At 39.2% G+C, this 20,073-nt stretch overlaps 1 protein-coding gene across 1 annotated transcript in view; it reads left to right on the top strand.

The window, feature by feature from the left end:
- LOC112052937 (neural cell adhesion molecule 1-B) overlaps positions 1-20,073 on the top strand; it is a 287,626-nt gene that overhangs the window by 191,200 nt on the left and 76,353 nt on the right. The window contains exons 5-6 of the mRNA XM_052891380.1: positions 1,910-2,113; positions 3,869-4,029. Of these exons, the coding sequence (XP_052747340.1) occupies positions 1,910-2,113; positions 3,869-4,029 (365 nt within the window). The remainder of the gene's footprint in view (positions 1-1,909; positions 2,114-3,868; positions 4,030-20,073) is intronic.

Below are 20,073 nucleotides of genomic sequence, written 5' to 3'. Positions count from 1 at the left end.
TACTTAACATGAAACTAAATATTTCACTTAAAAACAAAAATAATTACCTATTTCATTTTTTTTAACGCCACAAATAATATTGAATGTTGGCGGCTCAGTACGTATCGCGCCTTACGCAAACAATTTGTTAAATTTTCCAACAGAAAACAACTGATTGAATAAAATATCAACACCGATTCCATTATTGTAGGCCCCGTGTTAGTGTTAACACCGAAATCTAATTTAAATAAGCACTGTTGTTGTTTATTGGCCTGGAAAGGCGAGTGTATGCTGAAAACAGATTTATAACGCTGTGAATAGGGGCTAGTTTCGCGTGTTTAGGCGCCGAGAAATTAGGCCGCTACCCCGACTGGGAGAACGTTCGTGACCTGCTTTATTCGCAATTATGAAAAGGCTAAAACTAGACCGCTTTTTGCAAATCAATTTGTTAATGTATAGTTATTCGCTCTCGCTTTGAGCTATCGATGTTTCGCAAACAAGCGATACTAACGCTCCACTTCAAATGAATTCAAAACTATTTTCGATATATTATGAAAAACATTTATGCATTTTCATTAAACTTAAATGCTAATATTCAAAACTTAACATTATTAATAAATCATCAGATTTTTCAGAACTCTACCGCGTAATGCCGTCCTGTGTGTACTTACTCCTCAAAATGTACAAAAGTTTCCTATTTCAGCTTACTTACTTATTCATAATTAAGGTATTAACGAGAACTCTACTAAAACAGAAGTCCTGGGTTCGATCCCCGGCTGGGCAGATTGAGATTTTCTTAATTTGTCCAGGTCTGGCTGGTGGGAAACTTCGGCCGTGGCTAGTTACCACCCTACCGGCAAAGACGTACCGCCAAGCGATTTAGCGTTCCGGTACGATGCCGTGTAGAAACCGAAAGGGGTGTGGATTTTCAGCCTCCTCCGAACAAGTTAGCCCGCTTCCATCTTAGACTGCCATCATCACTTACCATCAGGTGAGATTGTAGTCAAGGGCTAACTTGAGAATAAAAAAAAAAAACTCTATAGGTCCTAGTAATAAAAGATAAAATTAAGTCCTAACATTAAAAGATAACAATTAGCATGCACAACTTTCACTTTTTTTATAAAAACACAAGGACAAATCATTAATCGAGTGGCACTAAGCCCTCATTCACATTAGAGTTTTTCGTCTGTTAAAAATCTCTCGTGCGAATGAGGGCTAACAGTGACGCAGTGAGACCGTAAGTTAGCAGCAAGTTGTGAAGTCATGAATGATGCAAGCGGCGCCGGAGGTTCCGACGCAAATCCAAATTGAATCCATTGACACTCTGAATTAGATTTAACACACTGTCGCAACACTATTAGTGATTTAATTTGAACAAAGTGCTTGTGATACTCGGCTCAGAGTGCTTCCCTCGGCTACGTGTAGCTAGTACGTCGAGACGGCTACTGAATAACTAGATGAGGCAGATGTACCTGTGTGTCGCAATGGTTGTGAATTTAATCAGTTCATTGAATGGATTTCATGAAACACACTTTAACATATTGTTTAAGACCCAATCATTGTGTCTGTTAAATATTGCATTTTGTATTAACATTTATTCCATAGATTTACTATAGAATAAATTTTAACTGCCACTCTTCTGCGGCCACCATAAATGATGTTTTAGCAAAAATACTTTTACTTTACCAGATAAAAAAAATTGTTAAAATAATTTGTTTTAATCAAAATTTTGAAATATTGAGATGTGTATTAATTTAAATGTTATTTAATTAAAACATTCACAATCAAACACTTCAGTAAATCTTTCCACTTTTTCAATGGTACTGATAAAGTCGAACTATCATTTCTCAGCCTTCCTCTGCTAGTCCACCAGAGGGTCGGAGTGTACACATGAGATCAGTGCGACTGTACGTGGTTGTGATCCCTGCAGGTCGGCCCGAGCCGTCGGTGCGCTGGCTGGTGAACGGCGTGCTGGTGGACGAGGAGTACGAGCACAACACGGGCGACGTCATCGAGAACCGCCTGCTGTGGCCCGCCATCCGCCGCGCGGACTACGCCGCCGTGTTCACGTGCCAGGCCGCCAACTCGCCCCTCGTGCCGCCCAAGGAGGTGTCGCTGGTGCTCGACATGTTCCGTGAGTGACAGCTGCTGTGGCCCGCAATCCGCCGCCGTGTTCACGTGCCAGGCCGCCAACTCGCCCCTCGTGCCGCCCAAGGAGGTGTCGCTGGTGCTCGACATGTTCCGTGAGTGACAGCTGCTGTGGCCCGCCATCCGCCGCCGTGTTCACGTGCCAGGCCGCCAACTCGCCCCTCGTGCCGCCCAAGGAGGTGTCGCTGGTGCTCGACATGTTCCGTGAATGACAGCTGCTGTGGCCCGCCATCCGCCGCCGTGTTCACGTGCCAGGCCGCCAACTCGCCCCTCGTGCCGCCCAAGGAGGTGTCGCTGGTGCTCGACATGTTCCGTGAGTGACAGCTGCTGTGGCCCGCCGTCCGCCGCCGTGTTCACGTGCCAGGCCGCCAACTCGCCCCTCGTGCCGCCCAAGGAGGTGTCGCTGGTGCTCGACATGTTCCGTGAGTGACAGCTGCTGTGGCCCGCCATCCGCCGCCGCGTTCACGTGCCAGGCCGCCAACTCGCCCCTCGTGCCGCCCAAGGAGGTGTCGCTGGTGCTCGACATGTTCCGTGAGTGACAGCTGCTGTAGCCCGCCGTGTACTGGCCCGGCAGTATTATCCCAGAAGAGCTGTGGCACAGAAAACTCTACTACTGCTGAAAATCTAGCTATTAGCTAGCCCAACAGCTGTTTTTACTAAAAATAATGATGAACATTTGAATCCCAAAATGCAAGACAGGCGATGTGTTAGGTGATTCATTTATTTAACAACATCTGACGAATTTACTAGTGATAGAACCAATGGAGGAACCTATTTGTAAGAACTTATGAAAGGCTTTTACATATTAAAATATTAAATATGATATCATTTTGGTATTTAAAAACGCCTACTGTTGTAGTCAATGAAAAACAAAACTAAGTTCGCATTTCCACGAGCTTTACCCGTTATTTAATTGTACCTATAATAATTTAGTATTCAGAAATACGTAGATTTGTGGCGAACTTCGGAACGTCTCGACACAAATCCGTTTTGAATCATAGAATTAGACTACAACTCGGAGCTGCTTAGACAGCAAAACTAGTAATTTAATCCGACCGAGCTTCGGCCGAGACTGCAGCCTGTTCTCTGCACACAGATCGTCTTGCGTTTGTGTAATTCTACGAACCCACAATTCTCGTGATGAATATACTGCTCGTCAAAATGAAGGAGGTCCTCAATCCGGGCGTATGTTTAAGCGGCGATAAATCTGCAAGTGAATGAGTTCCTGATAAATGGCTCGAGTAGACATAAATGGCTCTTTTGAAGCTCCGATATATCATCAGCCCGATTAATGTCCCTCTATCTACGGATTACTCTCACAGTGGAAGGTTATTATACATAGTCATAAATACTCAATGAGATATAAAACCTAGTAGGTAAACTATTGTTTGTTGTTCTATTTGTTCGTGTCGCGTCGACGTGTCCGAAGCACTTTTCTTTTTGTAAGAAACATTTAAGCTTGTTAAACATGACGATTATTCACTTCCATTTAATGTAACAAATACAATATAATTATCTTGTTCTTAGATCATGCATCAGAGATGCTCATAAAGTCAAAATTCATTTATTTCAAATAAATCTTCTTCCCTATAAAATATTATATATTGTTTTAATTCGACATCGATTTATCTTGTTTTATTAGTAATTATGTTGTGTAAAACGAAAATAAATGATAAGAGTAAACGTTACTCTCGTCATTAGGAGTATGTCAGCGCCAGTAACAGTTGTCGTGCGGTTGCAGTGCGGCCGCTGACGGTGGAGATCAAGAAGCCGGCGGAGACGGGCGAGGGCGGCGCGCTGACGGCCGAGCGCCGCTACGAGGTCGCCTGCGAGTCGGCCGGCAGCCGCCCGCCCGCCGCCGTCACGTGGCACAAGGGCAAGCGCCAGCTCAAGAGGATAACGGTCAGTGGAACCTTGTAAGAACTTCGGTGAACGTTTCCTCACGAGACACAAATGTCTCGTGAGGAAACGTTTACCGAAGACTTCTCGCCACCGGGGAGTGGGGAACTGCGACCACTCCAGCGGCGTCCGACGAGGCCTGCAATAGTGCAGACAAACTTAGTGTGCGTTAACCAGCTTTAAACAGTGAACGTTTCGGATGCCTACGAACTCTAATATGGCACAAAATCTTTTTAGATTTACTAGATTGTGAAATGCAAATACTAAATCACCCGAGCCAGTGGCTTATCGGGCGCTCGTAAAGTATATTTAGTGGATAATAATCATGAATGCGATATCAACGGCGCGATGAAAAGAGTCCTGGCGCGCGGCCAGCGGCGGCGCCCTGCGCAAGCACCGCTGCGGGGGAATCGAGAATCGATGCGACTACACTTTTATTTGAGCCAATTTGAATAGACTTCGATGGCTGTGAATACCACCTGCTGGATACTATCCAATGAGCGCGGAATTAGATAACCAGCCAGCACCGACCGATAACAATCGGCGTTAAAAGCTATTAGATCTGCGCAATGACGGTACGAGTGCTAGTCGCTGCATACGGGCGTTTGTTCAGATCTAATTGCGTTTAACGTACTAAGTGCGAACTATGATCAGAATATATTTTGCCTAATACACGTCAATAATGACCATTTGCATATAAATATTTTCTACCTACTTTAATAAAATATTTTTAAATCTTACACTATAGTATTCTAAGATATAACATAAATAGATTTTGACCTTAATGATACCATAAATACCTTTATAATATGAAAGGAAAAAATATTTTGAAAGCGAGCTGAAGCTCATATTATGCTCACGTTTTAAATAGTTTCTAAGCTGCCTAATCATCATCATCATCATCATCATCATCATTAACAACCGATGGACGTCCACTGCTGTACATAGGCCTCTTGCATGAACTTCCAAACAAAACGGTTTCGAGTCGCGAGCATCCAGCGGCTCCCTGCAACCCGCTTGATGTCCTCGGTCCACCGAGTGGGGGGTCGACCAACACTGCGGTTTCCGGTGCGGGGTCGCCATTCGCCCGCTGAGTGACTTTGAGCCTTTTTTTGAGGGCAACAGTTAGCGACCAGACTACCTAATAGATAGCGACGACTACCTAATAGATGTCTATGAATATGATAATATCTGTTTTCAAAGCTATACATATGATCAAAATACGTCTGCTGAGTCAATCTATCAGTTAAAGAAATAAAAACATTAAAACTGGAAGTGAACCGACTTGTATAATATGTTAGTAAACTAATTAGATACTCGCAACAACAATGACAACATTGTTGCGTAGATGCTCTCATTTATTGCAATACTTGTTTTTCATGTTAGTTTATTGATAAATTTTTAAGCTTAGAGACAAATGATCTTGTTTCGTAATTAATAAACATTTACTAGCGCACAATTTGTTTTTAACTGCCACCTAAGAGAGGGAAATACTTTAAGTTCATCATTAGGTAATTATATTGCGGTTCCGATCTATATAACGCTAAAACAATTACCGCTAACGACACCATCCATCGGCGAGCACATTACAGCGCGGCGGGCTCGCCGCTATATCAGCCGCGCAATATATCTCCTGCGACTGCCTGTACACACTGCACACTGCACTGGCCTCGCACTTAAGCTGTAATTACGTGCAAGGGACGGGGCTGGCAGCGGCCCAGCTCCAGATACCGATAGGCAAGGGACGCTGCTGATATTTCATATCGAGATTATCGATCTTTCCAGCGAACTGTCAAAAATCGGAACACAATCGAAAGTTAATTTCCAAATGATCGCATTTAGGATAGACGAAATATAGTCGAACGAATTCACTCTACATTTTAGTTTGTTCAAAAGCTCACATATATTTTTCAAAGCAAAGCAAATTTCGAATAAATTTCATCACGATGACCATTTAAGCGATAAATGTATTTACTTTTATGATTTATCTGACGAATGAATATGGGGTGTTATAATAACTGATTTGTAAATATAAATCTAATTATCATAGGAATTAATGCCCTGTTTATTAAAAAATACAGACTGAATACCTTTTCAATATTTCGTACTAACAAATGTTAAGGTTTATTTTTTGTTTGTGTTTGGTTTGCTACTCAACCGCTAAAAAGTTAAACGGATTTAGATGAGAAGCTCACAGCTGTAGGTATAATACTTGAGATAGTTTTTATCTCGGTGTACCTCACGCGGAGAGCACGTAAAGCAATCAGACCTTCGGTTGATCTCTCACCGGTCGGGTCGGATTATTATTACACTCGACAAAGCCTGCACCAAACTTATCTCAGCTCGTGTGGTGCGTACTTCATGCTGGAGCGTGCTTTATTTGAAGTACGTTGAGACAAAATTTATCCAAAAAACTTAGCTTTGTCCTTAAGTTATCAACTTTTAGTGTGCACAAACACACTGACCAGCTTATAAAAATTTTACAAGATCTATTTTTTTGTCTGGACAAAATGTCAAAATGGCCACATACCTAGTCTGAAATTTAATAATGTTTTTATACGTATCCATTTATATAGTCCAGTCAGGTGGAACCTAGGATTGATTAGGACTTGCTTATGTAGTATAGTATTGAGCCTGCTTTGACGAATTGAATTTGTATTTCATTTGTTGTCAATCCCTTTTAAACTCTAGCTACTTATAGCTTCGAGTATAATTTGAAGTACTCTATAATGACGGGGCGTGAGTAAAGACGCCTATCCAGGAGCACCAGTCAACCAATAAGTATCCTGCTTTGCTGTTCCTGTTGCCTCACTTCAAGTATAGCAAGATTTTTCAGTAGCCTTCCTCTATCGTAGAATGTTATTCTGATCTAGGAGGCTCATTTTAAATACAATAATCGTATAGAAAGGTGCGCACGTCAGTGAGTGCTACAGGGTTGCAGAGCCTATGGATCAACATTAGTAATGCGTTCCTCAATTCATTGCATGCACTTTGTAGCTGTCGGTAAAAGGATTAATGAAAGAACCTGTCGGAATATGTTTCTGGAGTTGAAGTCTGTGGAATCGAACTTGTCAAGTTCATTTCGTGGGAGTGGCACAATTTCTAAATGAATGAAAATACACGTACTGTACAGTGCGCAAACACCTTAAACAATTAAATATGACTTCAAAATTTGTACACGACAGAAGTTATGTGAAAGTTGGGCAACTAATCTGCGCCGGCAGCAGCGGCCGGGCGGCAAAACGCTGCCTGGCATTAATTTTGCCTGGTGGGGGGCAGGGGGGGGGGGCACGTGACGATCTCCACAACTTTATCGCTTCTCACGAGATTAATTACCGACTCATATCTTAAGCTTACACGACAAAAATTCGAGAATATTGAAGGTGAAATAACGTATTAACTAATTTTCAATGTGTAGACTTAGGGCGTGGCTACTGGCTAGGCTACCTTGTACGAGTAAGTTATTTCTGCACGTCGACATCGGTAATCGTCATTATCAGATTAATGATTAAATTTTTTGGACATACTCAAAAATGCAATTGTTTTATTTGCTTCCATTTAATAATAAATTTTGCTAAGTCTCGTTCCCTAATATTTTGAGTTCATGTCGCATTGTGTCTGTGCGATGACTTAAAGTAATATATTATAAAATTTTACACGAAGATCAAGTAAGTCTTTTTGAATTGAATTAGAATGCTTTAGGTAGTATGAAGTCTATGGGCTTACATAGACTTCAACCAGTAAAGTGACAAAAACTCCAATTTAAAGTACAAGACAGCAATGGCGTGACTACCCATCAACGTACAATTAGATAATGACATGCGGTGCCAGCAGTTAACTCTGAACAGTTCTAATAAGTAAACCATTTTAAAACACTTAAAAACCAATGGTTCGTTAGCAGAACTTTTAATTGCAAAGCTGTTTGAAAACAATTACGCCTTCACGCGGGCGTCAGAGCCGTCATGCACTGGCGCCTCAAGGCGCGCGGCGCAACTAGCGGCGCCCCGCGGCGTCGCCCGCGCTGTCTGCGCCTGACACGAGCGAGGCGGGGACGACTTCCAAATAAAAACAAAAATGGCAACCGTAACACTGCATTGTTTATACTCATTTATATAACACGGCAAGTTAGCTCTGGACTATGATCACCTGAACACTTAAAGCTTTCAATCCCGTTCATGATATTTTGATAGTGTCATTATTGTTCCTAAACTCATATTTGAGTAACCTTAGAAGTCCAAGGTCCACCTGTATCTCGTAGTGGGTCACCTAAAATAGGCTAAATATATTAATGTATATATTAGGCTCTAAACTGTTTGTTACAGAGCTCTTCGGGAAAGGTTCTACTGTCATTTATTCATTTATTTATTATTCTACAAAATACATTTTTTAACCGTAACCGTGATAGCCCCGTGGATATGACCTCTGCCTCTGATTCCGGAGGGTGTGGGTTTGAATCCGGTCCGGGGCAAGCACCTCCAACTTTTCAGTTGTGTGCATTTTAAGAAATTAAATATCACGTGTCTCAATCGGTGAAGAAAAAACATCGTGAGGAAACCTGCATACCAGCGAATTTTCTTAATTCTCTTCGTGTGTGAAGTCTGCCAATCCGCATTGAGCCAGCGTGGTGGACTATTGGCCTAACCCCTCTCATTCTGAGAGGAGACTCGAGCTCAGCAGTGAGCCGTATATGGGTTGATAATGATGATAATGAAACCACAATTGGTTTTACTGTAAATTTTTGCATTGGTTTTGTTATAGAAAATTTAATTGTCGATAGATGAGTCACAGGAAAGCGTTATAGCACGAGTTTTGAGCGAATGACGCTCTGTTCTCGACGATAACTTCCCCGCTTGGTTAATTATATCTATAAACTTTCTCTGTTAAATTGTAACCTATAAGAGTTGTTAGTAAGTGTTATATATTTCAACGTTTACGAGACGTATTATTTTCAACTTTACCACTATACCATCGCAGCAAGCAATACCTACAGCACAGGGGACGTTTCCCGCTCGGCCCCAACACAAATATCTCAACAACTCGCACAAAGCGCTTTGCGTCCTCTTCCCTCGTACGCATAGCCGGGGCTGGAATGCCCTTTTGAGTTCTGTTTCCTAATTCATACAAATATCTTTGAAAGTGATTAAATAGCATTTTTTCATTATATGTGTAAAAATGTCTTTTCACGTATAATCTTCACTTTCTTCTAAATACTTAAAAGCGAAAGGTACGAAATCACGAAATCTTGAAAACAACTTCACTTAAAAAGATGAGATTTGGGACGTAGGTATTGTATAGTTAGTAGACGTCTGCTAAGAATGTATTACGACAGTACCGTTAATTGAGGATGTCCAAGAGCGGACGAAATCGCCAGCGTTGGTTAGTCTGTTAAATAAAGTTCTTACGTCACAGGGGATGTATTCTAAATAGTATGGCAACTAATGTTATGTACTTCTCCGAAACAGCGTGGGTGATTTTGATGAATGTTTATATGTATATTCGATAGGTCTGAGAATAGATTGATAACTATTTTTGATACGCCAAAATAATAACAATGATCCATCCCAATATATAATAAGACAAAACAAAATAAATAACTCGGTCGGGTCAGCTATTAATAATTATAATAAAACCAGCAACGTATACTGGTATAGCTGAAAATCATGAATGAAAGTTATCGTCTAGTTCATATGAGACATACAATCGTTACATGTTCTTCGTACATTCACATGATACACTGAAACCCTTGTGGGATCACTTCTGTGAGTTTAGTTTAGACAGTTATTCGAATTGATGTTTTACTTTAGCTAAGTTGTAAAAGTATTACAACGGAGCGCCTTAAACGACACCTAGACAGATATATTAGCGTCAAGAAATGTCAATAAATAGTTTAAACCTTGATGTCAACGTGTAAGAGTAAGCAATAACAAACTAATTCTAATTTTCGTGTTTGTCTTCTCGTACAAAATTCTGAGTAAATAATCACACAGAAGCTCGGCGGCGCCGCGCGCATCGGAGCGACTGATCGTACGCGCGATTGATCGCCGGCCGCTCGCTCGAGCGAGGAATCTCTTAATGCTGGCTTCTCACAGTGATATATCACAAGCCTCGTCTAACCATGTATATAAAATCGCACTCGTTACAGAAATGCAGTTCAGGCAATATATTTGTAAGAGATTATGCGGTGCCTTCGTTTGCACTTCAACAGCCGAGACCTGCTCAATACACACTCGTTGCTATTGCGTCGCGCAAAGAGCCTTCATACGAGTCGAAGAGAAAGGATGAATTCAAAAAAGAGAGTCACGATTTGATTGCTCATCTGTGACGAAGTTTGTCTAAACGCAGCAATGCATCTGAATAGCTGTATTTCAATGTGTTTGGTGGCAATTAAAGGCATAAAGTTTAAAATCTATATCTCCGGTTGTACGATCTATTCCTGGTGTGTTTTACAAAGAAACTGTTTGTCTCATAGCTCGAAACATCTTGCAATCGTAGTTCTCGGTAGCACACGCCGTGGGAAGCCACCTTAACGTGTTCCAATATCCAAACCACGGCTGTTTACGGAGCGGATGCTATTATTTTTGGATGTCGACTGGAAAATATTTGCGAACGTTATCATACAAATAGCTTTAATGTACGCCGCGCGGAGAGGTCACTGCTGGCGCCTTGCGTCTTTGAATTTGTACGGTGCTCTCGAGGAGCTAATCAGGAGGAGCAAAGTTTGTATGGTTGTTTGTTGCTTTTTAACGACGCAACTTCTAAACCGATTTGGCTGAAATTTTGAATGGAAATAGACTATGGATTAACACATCTACTTTTTATCCCGGAAAAGTCCATGGTTCCCGAGGGATTTGTGAAAAATTAATTTCAAGCAGATGAAGACGCGGGCGTCCGCTAGTGAAAAAATAAAACCACTTTGAATTGCCAAAATACGCACTTGGTTAATTCATGACATTAATAATATGCTGCTTGCAAAATTATTTACGAGTACAGTTTACAGAAAGCAGTTGCAAGATTAATTATCATTTATTTTTTACAATATTATTAAAGTCACAACAAACGCTAACGATATGAAATTTCTGATACACCAATGTGACGTCATATTAAAGAAATATAGTTCAGTAAACACTTGCACTGTGTGGTCTCTCGCCTGGCGGAACAAATGTAGAGTCAACATGAACTGAGGACGCCGCAGTGTCATGTAGTATTTTGTCAGTTATGGGTTCTTATCATCTCAGTGATAACCATTCAGAGGTATCTCAGTATGCGAAAGAACTTATTATTCAATATACCTACAACCTATTTTATGGTCTGTGGTTTACGAACCTATCACCACATCCAGTACATAATAACTGTTAAATTTAATTGTCTACTGTGTTACGCAAATAAATACAATGATAATAATTATTGTTTTTAAAATAAATACAGTGATGGTATTCATTTTAATGTTTTGCAATTGGTCAGTATTGTTCTGCGTTGCAGTCATAATTAATGCAAAAAAATATGATATTGTTTAAAACGTAAAGACATATTTCTTTGCACATTCCCAAGAACAACGGGCCAACATAATAAAGCAAGGTGTGCAACATAAAGAAAAGAAAAGTGGCACAAAGGCCTTTGAGATAGTTGCTTGTGAGCGCAGCCGGAGACAAAGGACGCGCTGCTGCGCGCTCCGACCATTCTACATACTAATATGCTATGATTTATATAAAACATTTTGCTAACTAAGGCAGAGATTAACATTCGAGAGGTCAAACAAATTGAAATTAAAAGTTTTGAAAAAAAAGTGTCTGTCAGCTCCGTCGCACGAATGCAGTTTACTATTTCAGATGTCTGAATGGGTGTATGTTGCCCCGCAGCATACACTATGTACGTCTCAATACCCACGCCTGAAAAGTGAAAGGTGCGCAGAATAGGTTGATAAATCGATTCTTAAGGAACTCCAAAAACAAACACTTTGTGTCAGAATATCGGTAACCTTTGGCTCTGTTCAATTTTCGTCTGTCAAGTTTAATTTTTACAGAAAATCAGGTTTCTTTTAGAAAACCACATCCAATTCGGCGCATCAGTTACGGATTACTTTGCTACACGCAGTCACACAGATACTTACTTACTTACACTTCTTTCACTAGTAAAATCCTGAGATAACTATACTAATAGCATTAACAACTGAGTCTTAGGGCCATAAATCATTTCTCTATATCTATCTCGCTTGCACTTATGGGTCTTATGGAGCCGTCTAGTGAAGGGTGTAACAATGAAAGACATATTATCGATAAGTAAAGTTTATTATCGTATCTTGTTCACAAAATTAAAAAAATTAACAATATTTGATTTAATATAATACATATTTCATATTATATAATTATTAACTAAATAAAATTAATCTTCATCTGAGTCTTCATCATCAGAATCTTCGTCTTCTGCCAAATTTATTATATATTAGTATCCATAGTGCGCAACGAGTAACACATGAATGTATTTATTTAATTGCAGTAAACACATTTATAGCAAAAAAAATACGCAATGCAATTACATTAGAAACCGACCAATCAGAATCGTCCAAATCATTATTGACTCATCATTAGCACGTGCGCAGGTAGCCGTTTATCGATAATTAGGGTGCGCAGGTAGGCGCGCTGCACATTCCTATCTTTTTTGACTTTTATGACCGGACGACTCAGATGATAATGCGCATACTATAGACGGCCGCGTGGCGCAGTGGGTAGTCACCTTACTTTCTGCATCCATGGCCGTGGGTTCGATTCACACAACTGGAAAATATTTCTGCGATGAACATGGATGTTTTCCGGTGTCTGTGTGTATTTATACATTATATAAGTATTTATATGTAGTATATAATTGTATATCAATATTATAATATCAACTATCTTAGCATCCATAACACAAGCTACTCTGTATGCTTACTTTGGGGCTAGATAGTGATGTGTATTGTTTAAGTATATTTAAAAAATAACTGCAGCACACATTCATGCACACATAACTCACTTGTACCATAAACAGTGTAAAGTGATACGTTATGACTGTATAATTGCTATGTGATGTTGTATCTAAAGATAAATACAATACTACTACTATTGACGAGTATACTATGACGAGTACTATAGCAATCGTCATAGAAGTCTTAGAGTCAATTGCGTCATAATAGTCTGCGCATTTTTTTTTTGATAGAACGATTAGCTTTATGTCCGGTCATATTCATAGCTGACCAACTGATGGTTAAAATGTCGCCCCTTTTTTTTTCAAATCTCCTTCCCTCAGAACACAACCCCGTCTGGAGCGGCGGCGGCGTGTGTACACTTCGCAAGTGATTGATTCTGAAAGGGAGCGGATGATGGATGCGGAGCGATGTTTGCGACGCGGTTATTTTTTTAACATTTAATCTTTCTTTGTATATTATTACATTCTACTATGAATAATGGCGGAAAGGCGTGTCGTGATCTCATGGAGGGCCTTAGTACTCTTTGGCGCAATCGGATAATTGGCAACGTCACAGTAGTTCATGTTCCAGAATGTTAATCATTTGTTATTTTCTCTAAAATTTCAAGCTTCTCAAGTTCCCTTAAAAATACTTTTCCTCTTTACCCTCAAAACGGGTTAGCCTCTTTGACTTCATTTTTGCAGAACACATCTGCTGAAAAGGTCTGCATTGTCTGCAAGTATATTCTTAGTCCTTCTTGGAGCGTTCTTATGATGCGCTGACTACATTGCTAATAAGGAACATCGTGCAACTGTGACTTTAAGAGATTTTCATAATGTTCAACTTAGATCGGTAGCTAATAGCTATGTCTATAATTATTACTCTTACTACGTAGGTCATGCATTATTATTAGCACTCAGGGTAGTATTTCACAAGCAGTACGGAGTGAACGTACACTCGATGAGAAGGTAGCCCTAAGGGAGTCAAATAAAAGAAAAAGTGAGCATCCCTCGTGGAGTTTGTGTACAACATTAAATATGCCAAACACCAACATAAGAACAATCAAATCAAATTGTCTAGTTAGTCTCGTATTTACATAATTCGTCGTTGACTCGCCCGGAGTTTAACTTCGCCGGAATTTCTCTCTTAAACACTAATAAAAGTAAACAGTGAAGTAAACACGGAGCAGCGCTTCAATTGTTCATCGAGTCGACGAAGTATTTGCAGTTCCGACTGAAGAGACATCAAAATTTTAATCTGTACGATTAGGGGTTTCTTCTACATGTTAATGAATTAATTTTGCAAATTTACATTTGACTACGAAATCAAGAACCTTCAACTTCATTCACTGGATCATTTCGTATATCAATTACATTACGTAATCATTATAAAACTTCACAAGTACTGCATCATCATCATCATTATCAGCCCATTTTTGACTCACTGCTGAGCTCGAGTCTCCTCTCAAAATGAGAGAGGTTAGGCCAATAGTCCACCACGCTGGCCCAATGCGGATTGGCAGACTTACACGCAGAGAATTAAGAAAATTCTCTGGTATGCAGATTTCCTCACGATGTTATTTATTCACCGTTTGAGACACGTAATATGGAATTACTTAAAATTCACACAACTGAAAAGTTGGAGATTGGTGGCGGATTGCCGATATATCAAAATGTGTCATTTAATTATTTAGTGCATACTTTAGGCAGCACGAACCGGTTATATCAAGAAAAACTGTATTTAGAATGACTATTATATTTCCTTAAAACCTTATAGTTTTCCTACGTACTCGTATATCCAAATAGGGCGAATAGTGACCGCCCTCGGGACGCTGCGACGCGAGTGCTCTTAAATCGTCATCATGTTTCCGGAAACTTATTTCCGTAACCAGGAGCAACTGGCCGCACATCTTCACCATCGTGCATGTCGTTGTAAGTTAGAAATACGCGGGACGTAAACGTTTTATGACGGGACAAAAAAACTGGGGCGACGGAAGCGAAACAATCGCGGAGGGCGGCGGAGGGCGGAGGGACAGACCTCACTCGACGCGGAGTGCCGGATATTTAACATAATCATCATCGTATCAACTTTGCTCGTTAATGGCGCAGGCTAAATTGAGTGTTCAGCAAACTGCGCAGATTGTCTAATGAGTTTTACGAGGATCGGGAGGGTCGCGATGTATTTTATTAGGTTTTTCGTAAACCGATTCCGTTTTGGAGGGACGGCGGTGAGTGCGAATGATCAACGTTTTTCCTTCGTTCGATTAACTTTTTGTCGATGACAAGTTCACGGTTGGCTGAACTTTCTTCTGCCAATTATCACGCTGGAGTTGTTCGTTGATTTCGCTAAACAACGATTCATAATATTATACTGTTTGTATCAGCTCAACCGTTACGATGATTTGTAACATTACAACTTTACAATGAAATTTTAAATAAGAACATTATATTTGTAGCTGAGTGTTCTCAAGTTTTCAACCCTTGCAAAGGCATGACTTTATTTAAATGCACTTTATCATAGAGCTTGTAAAAACAGCTAGCGCCAAACTTTCAAGTGAAGTTTATATTGTGACGAGGTTTTTGATATTTATAAAACACTTGAGAGAGATGTACACATAGTATGTAGCACGAGCGTGGTGTAACAACACACAATATCAGCGAACTTCCGAGAGCGCGCCGTAAACTGAAATAGTTAAGAGTACACTTTGCCTGCGCAATAACCATCTCTTAAGTTTAACGACGCTGCGATCGTCCATACAAAATCTTAAGAGCAGTTTAATGTCACCATTACCGCGCCGAGCCCCGGCTTGTTATGGGTACAGGGTATTCAGGCTGAGCCCTAAAGCGTCGGCCACACCGTGGCGGAGGTTGTGTACTAAATCTACCAATTACAGGACTCATTGATGCGAAACAAATAAAGGTGAATTCTATATCAATAGACTAGCATTTGAATAGAATTTTAATTGATTATTATCTGCAAGAAGTATGCCCAGATGTACGGCACACATATAACGACACCCTGGTCTGCAGCTGCTCTGGTGTTGAAATCCATGTGTCTGTATTTTTCACACACAACAATAATGATAACAAGTACATGAATAGAATAACTTATTACTGATGACATAATAAGTACAAGTAGTTCGACCATTGGCAGCTCATCGCAATAACTACCAACAGCTCATTAGCTGCGAGTGTATCCGTGCAAAACTGATCGATTCCTCGCTTTGTTGTCGTTGAAGGTCAAACAAACAAACATCGTTGTCAAACAATTGCGAACTTTCATAATTCACTACTACAATAAACTTTTTCATTTGACGTTCAATTTATTTCAGTTGTCGTTACAAAAGCAAAACCAAATACATTTTTAATAAAATTTATTCAACTAAATAATAATATTTAGTAATGAAAACGTTTTCCTTCAGCTTTCTGGTAATAATTATGCGAAAGGAATGAAATAAATTCCAATACAACAAATTATAATATAAATCTTAAATATGTCGATCGGGATCGCTCGTGCTTGCATCGCACTGCAGCTGGATGTCGATGGATGCGTTTGTCTCACCGATATAAATAAACAGTCTGGTCTAAAATACCGATGGTTTGGAAAAATGCAAAACATAGTAGCAGTAGACAACTCGTGAAGCTACCGGGAACAATTATAAACAAGCCAAGGTGAATGCAGCACTGGCGGACAGCAGGGCAGCTGTCACAAGCAAGCCCCAGCCGCCCAGCCGCCCAGCCTTCAACGATACTCGCTAGGATAGCGCCGCGTATCCCACGAAGAACGAATAGACCCGTTTAATTTTTTTAGACAATTAGTAGCGAACGAGTTCTCGTGTTAAGACAAACCATTTGAAACCTATTATCTCGATACGCGGAGTGAGTTTCTATAACAGAAGCCTAATTATTTATTTTAATTTTAACGCTTAATGTAATCGAGATTATTAATGACTCATAATATGCCTACATAATGTAGGTTTGTACCTTTAGCTTGATTATCCCTTTCCTTAGTCTCATGTTAGCAGGTGATGTGAATGTTAACACCCGAACTCCTGTTTAGGAAATTTAGATATCCAAAATCAGCTATCAGCTACCAAAAGTTGCTGTCAGTTTGCAGTCAAAGTTGCTCATGCGTCTTTACTGTAGAGTGGTAGTCTAACATGAAACTAGAGCCGCCAATTCTGAAAATACAATTATTTCTGTAATCAATCTGAGGAATCTAAACCTAGCATCTCTTGGTTTTTTGTAGCAAATAAACTCTAAAAAATGTTACCCTCTCAGAGAGCAAGGGGCTAGTTCAGAGCAAAGCACCGAATGTCTCAACTTTTTTCGTTGATGTAAAACTTTCGAGTGTTTAGACTCAATTTTAAAATTGTTGAGCGGTTGTTTGGGCGAGCGTAAAGTTACGCTCAGCGAGGCGACGAGATGACGAAACTTTGCTGTTTTATCATGCAGCTCGAGTTTTGTTTTACGTCCTTTAGGATAAGTGACTTTAATTAGGACATACACATAAGTATTGACCTCTCTGAAAGAGTCGCCAACGCCTTTATAATCGAGAGGTCGTTGGTTTAATAACAAGCTGAAGGTCAATTTAGAAATTTATAATCTCTACTTTCCGCGTAAAAAATCCAAGTTAAATAATTGCTTATTAAGACTTAATACAAGTAACCTAGAAACACGAACCTTCAAACTATTTATAGATAAGATGATGCTTAGAAACTAGTTTTCAGCTTAGATTTAATAATCTAAACCATCTATTAGAGCGCTTCTGATAGTACAGGACTTTTTGGCCAATTTATCTATGAACTCAAGAAATCCGAAGATTCAAAGTAAAGTTTTTAGCTTGGTTGATTTTAAGAAAACCCGATAAAGGATGTTTTTTTCTATAAATATTTACCCTCACAATATGTCCTCTACTCAGTGAAACAGCAGTGTCTACACATAAGTCGTTATCGATACAAACGTCTGTATGAGCGGGCGATCCCTTCGGACGGCTCTAAAAACAAATGCTGAGAAAAATCATGCGGGAAATGCGAAGGCTGTTTGGAAAGCTGTAAACTAAACGTGAATTTTGTGTGGAAGGAATTCATACTCAAAACAAACATTTTTCCTGATAGATTTTTAACATTTTTGAACGCTGTACCTACATTTTCTGTAGTCGATTTATGGCTTCTTGTATCAGCTTGGTGTTCTGTAAATACGGGTGTTGAAAGTTGTATAGGATTTTTTAACTGACTCGGAAAACTTTGTGCTACTTTATTAAACGAACAAAAATATTAAAATAATAAATATAGTTTGATTTCTCGACAATTGTTTTAGATTTTACTATTGTATTTTGTCCAAAAACCACCAACGTATGAGCAAATAAATAAAAAATATGTTATATTATTATTGGTGAGGCCGTAGTCGAATTTTAAAAATAAACCGTATTAAGTATTAAGCAATTTTATAGATTTTGATTTTAGTCATTACTACTTTCAAACACCAAAATACTTATTTTGACTGACTTATTACAAGGAACTTCTATATTTGCCTCGCATCGTATATACAGGATGTCCCGTAAATATTACTACTTACTTTAGAAGGTAATAGTTGACTACTAAAATAACGTAATATAATATGTTAGCCGAATTTTTACGGTTTTTAAGTTTTATTGATTTTTGTACAAAATATAATATAATACATTCAGTGCAGTTTAGTCACACCGTGTGCTGAAAAATTACTTAAGCGTTGATTTCTTACTTGGTGATTATTTTTGAATAGTAGTTTCAAGTAATGAAAATTTAACTTTTTCTATTGCTTAGTAAGTTTTTTCCAAAAAACGGGAATAATTATATTTCATGTTAAACTTTTTTTAGTATGTAATTTTAATGATCACATTGAAATAACTAATAACTCAAAAACCCTAAAATTTCAGGTAACATATATTGTGTTGTTTAATTAAGCCTTGATGTCAGTTATCATAGTATGTCGTACTATTTGTACACCCTGATGGATTTTGATTTTATTTAAGACGAATTGTTTTCCCTATAAGATATTATGAATACCAGACTTTTGATTGTTTTTCAATAATAGTATTTATGTATGCAAATCTGGTTTGCGTCACGTCGATACAATAGCTTTCATTTGGCACTAATAGTTGAATGTATCAAATCGAACGTCAGTTAATAAAATTGCCGGCGGGGAGGCTGTGGAAGGGGGGAGGAGGGATGTAGTGGGGCAAAAAGTACTTTCATTAAGTAATTAAATAGTGCTGCGGAAATCGGCATTACGGAGCCAAGAGCCTTCAACTAATGGATTAGTTCTATCAACTGTGCTGCGGTCTCCTCCGCGCCGGGGAGGTCGACAACATTAGTCTCATCTCAATCCAATGACATTTCTTATTGCCCGAACACAACAATGGACAATATTTTTGAAGATTTTTGGCAATAAATATACAGCTAGGTATAACAGGAATCATCTGATTAAATTAGGATAACACTTTTTGGAGTTGCTCGCTAGATATATAATAATCTATATATAGATGTAGATATCGCTAGATATAAATTAATGGCTGGGTCCTTTTATTTACTAATAGTAACCAATAACAGATGGTTCACCTGATTTTGTAGATAATCAGATACCTATAACATAACACCTTAGTATTGTTAGGAGCAAGTCCTACAGCGTTGCCCAGCGCCAACGAAAAATCTACTACGACTACGACAATCAAGAAGCTTATATGCTTTTAAGTCATGACTATATCGAGCGTTGAGTTGTGATGCCCAGTGCAGGGCGCGTAGTACAATACGGATACTTGAGTTTACAGGCGCGCGTCCGCTCGAGCTTCTTTACTGCACATCTACAGACCCTCAACAGCTAAGCAGGAATGGGGCTGGCTGAAAGTTCAATCCCCGGATTTTGGATTTTGTCGTACCCATTCTTGACACAGTCACAAAAAACAAGAAAAAGAATAGATAATATTGTATTTATGAAAAATATAATATATTTAATAAAAACAAAACAAAGATTTTATCATTGACATAGTATTAATACAGATTTATACTAAACTATTTTAGGCTTAAGACAATTCAAACAGTAGTTATGATTTACTACACATGGCAGCTTAAT

The sequence above is a fragment of the Bicyclus anynana genome, chromosome 3, assembly GCF_947172395.1.
Source record: "Bicyclus anynana chromosome 3, ilBicAnyn1.1, whole genome shotgun sequence".
Lineage (NCBI taxonomy): Eukaryota > Metazoa > Arthropoda > Insecta > Lepidoptera > Nymphalidae > Bicyclus > Bicyclus anynana.
This window is presented reverse-complemented; position numbering and strand designations above follow the sequence as displayed.